Source organism: Corvus brachyrhynchos, unplaced genomic scaffold, assembly GCF_000691975.1.
Source record: "Corvus brachyrhynchos isolate BGI_N302 unplaced genomic scaffold, ASM69197v1 scaffold660, whole genome shotgun sequence".
Lineage (NCBI taxonomy): Eukaryota > Metazoa > Chordata > Aves > Passeriformes > Corvidae > Corvus > Corvus brachyrhynchos.
The window spans coordinates 104,186-104,678 of NW_008235547.1; the positions used below are offsets into that span (position 1 = coordinate 104,186).

The 493-nt window shown below is 73.6% G+C and overlaps 1 protein-coding gene across 1 annotated transcript in view; it reads left to right on the forward strand.

Moving 5' to 3' along the window:
* Positions 1 to 493, forward strand: part of LOC103618144 (voltage-dependent L-type calcium channel subunit alpha-1F) — a gene marked incomplete at its 3' end in the record, with an annotated part of 29,285 nt that extends 28,792 nt beyond the window's left edge. Inside the window, 1 exon segment of the mRNA XM_017736712.1 lies at positions 219 to 493. Coding sequence (XP_017592201.1) covers positions 219 to 493 — 275 coding nt within the window.

Genomic DNA, 493 nt, shown 5'->3' on the forward strand with positions numbered 1-493 from the left:
AGACCCTCCGCGGTCGCACCCAGCAGCGCTGACCGAGCCCCCTCCGTAGCCCGGGATGGTTCCCCGGTAGCCCAGGAAGGTCCCTGATAGGTGGGGGTGACCGCTCCCTGTTCCCCCAGGTGCCCCAGAGGGTCCCTAGAGCCGGGGGTGGCTCTGCCTTGTGCCTCCCGATAGCCCGCAGGGTCCCTGCCCGGTGCCCCGGAGGGTCCTTGGCTGAGGGGGCGACTCTGCCCGGTGCCCTGGAGCGTCTCCGGAGCCGGGACTCAATCTGCCCGAGCGTCCCGGGACGGGGGAGTTGACCCTGCCCGGTGCCCCCGGTAGCCCAGAGGGTCCCTGGCCAGGGTGGGTGCCCCTGCCCGGTTCCCCGGAGGGCCCGTGGCCGGGGGCTGACCCTGCCCGCTGTCCCGCAGGCCGGAAGCCCTCGTTCACCATCCAGTGCCTGCGGCGCCAGGGCAGCTGCGAGGACGAGCCCATCCCCGGCACCTACAACCCG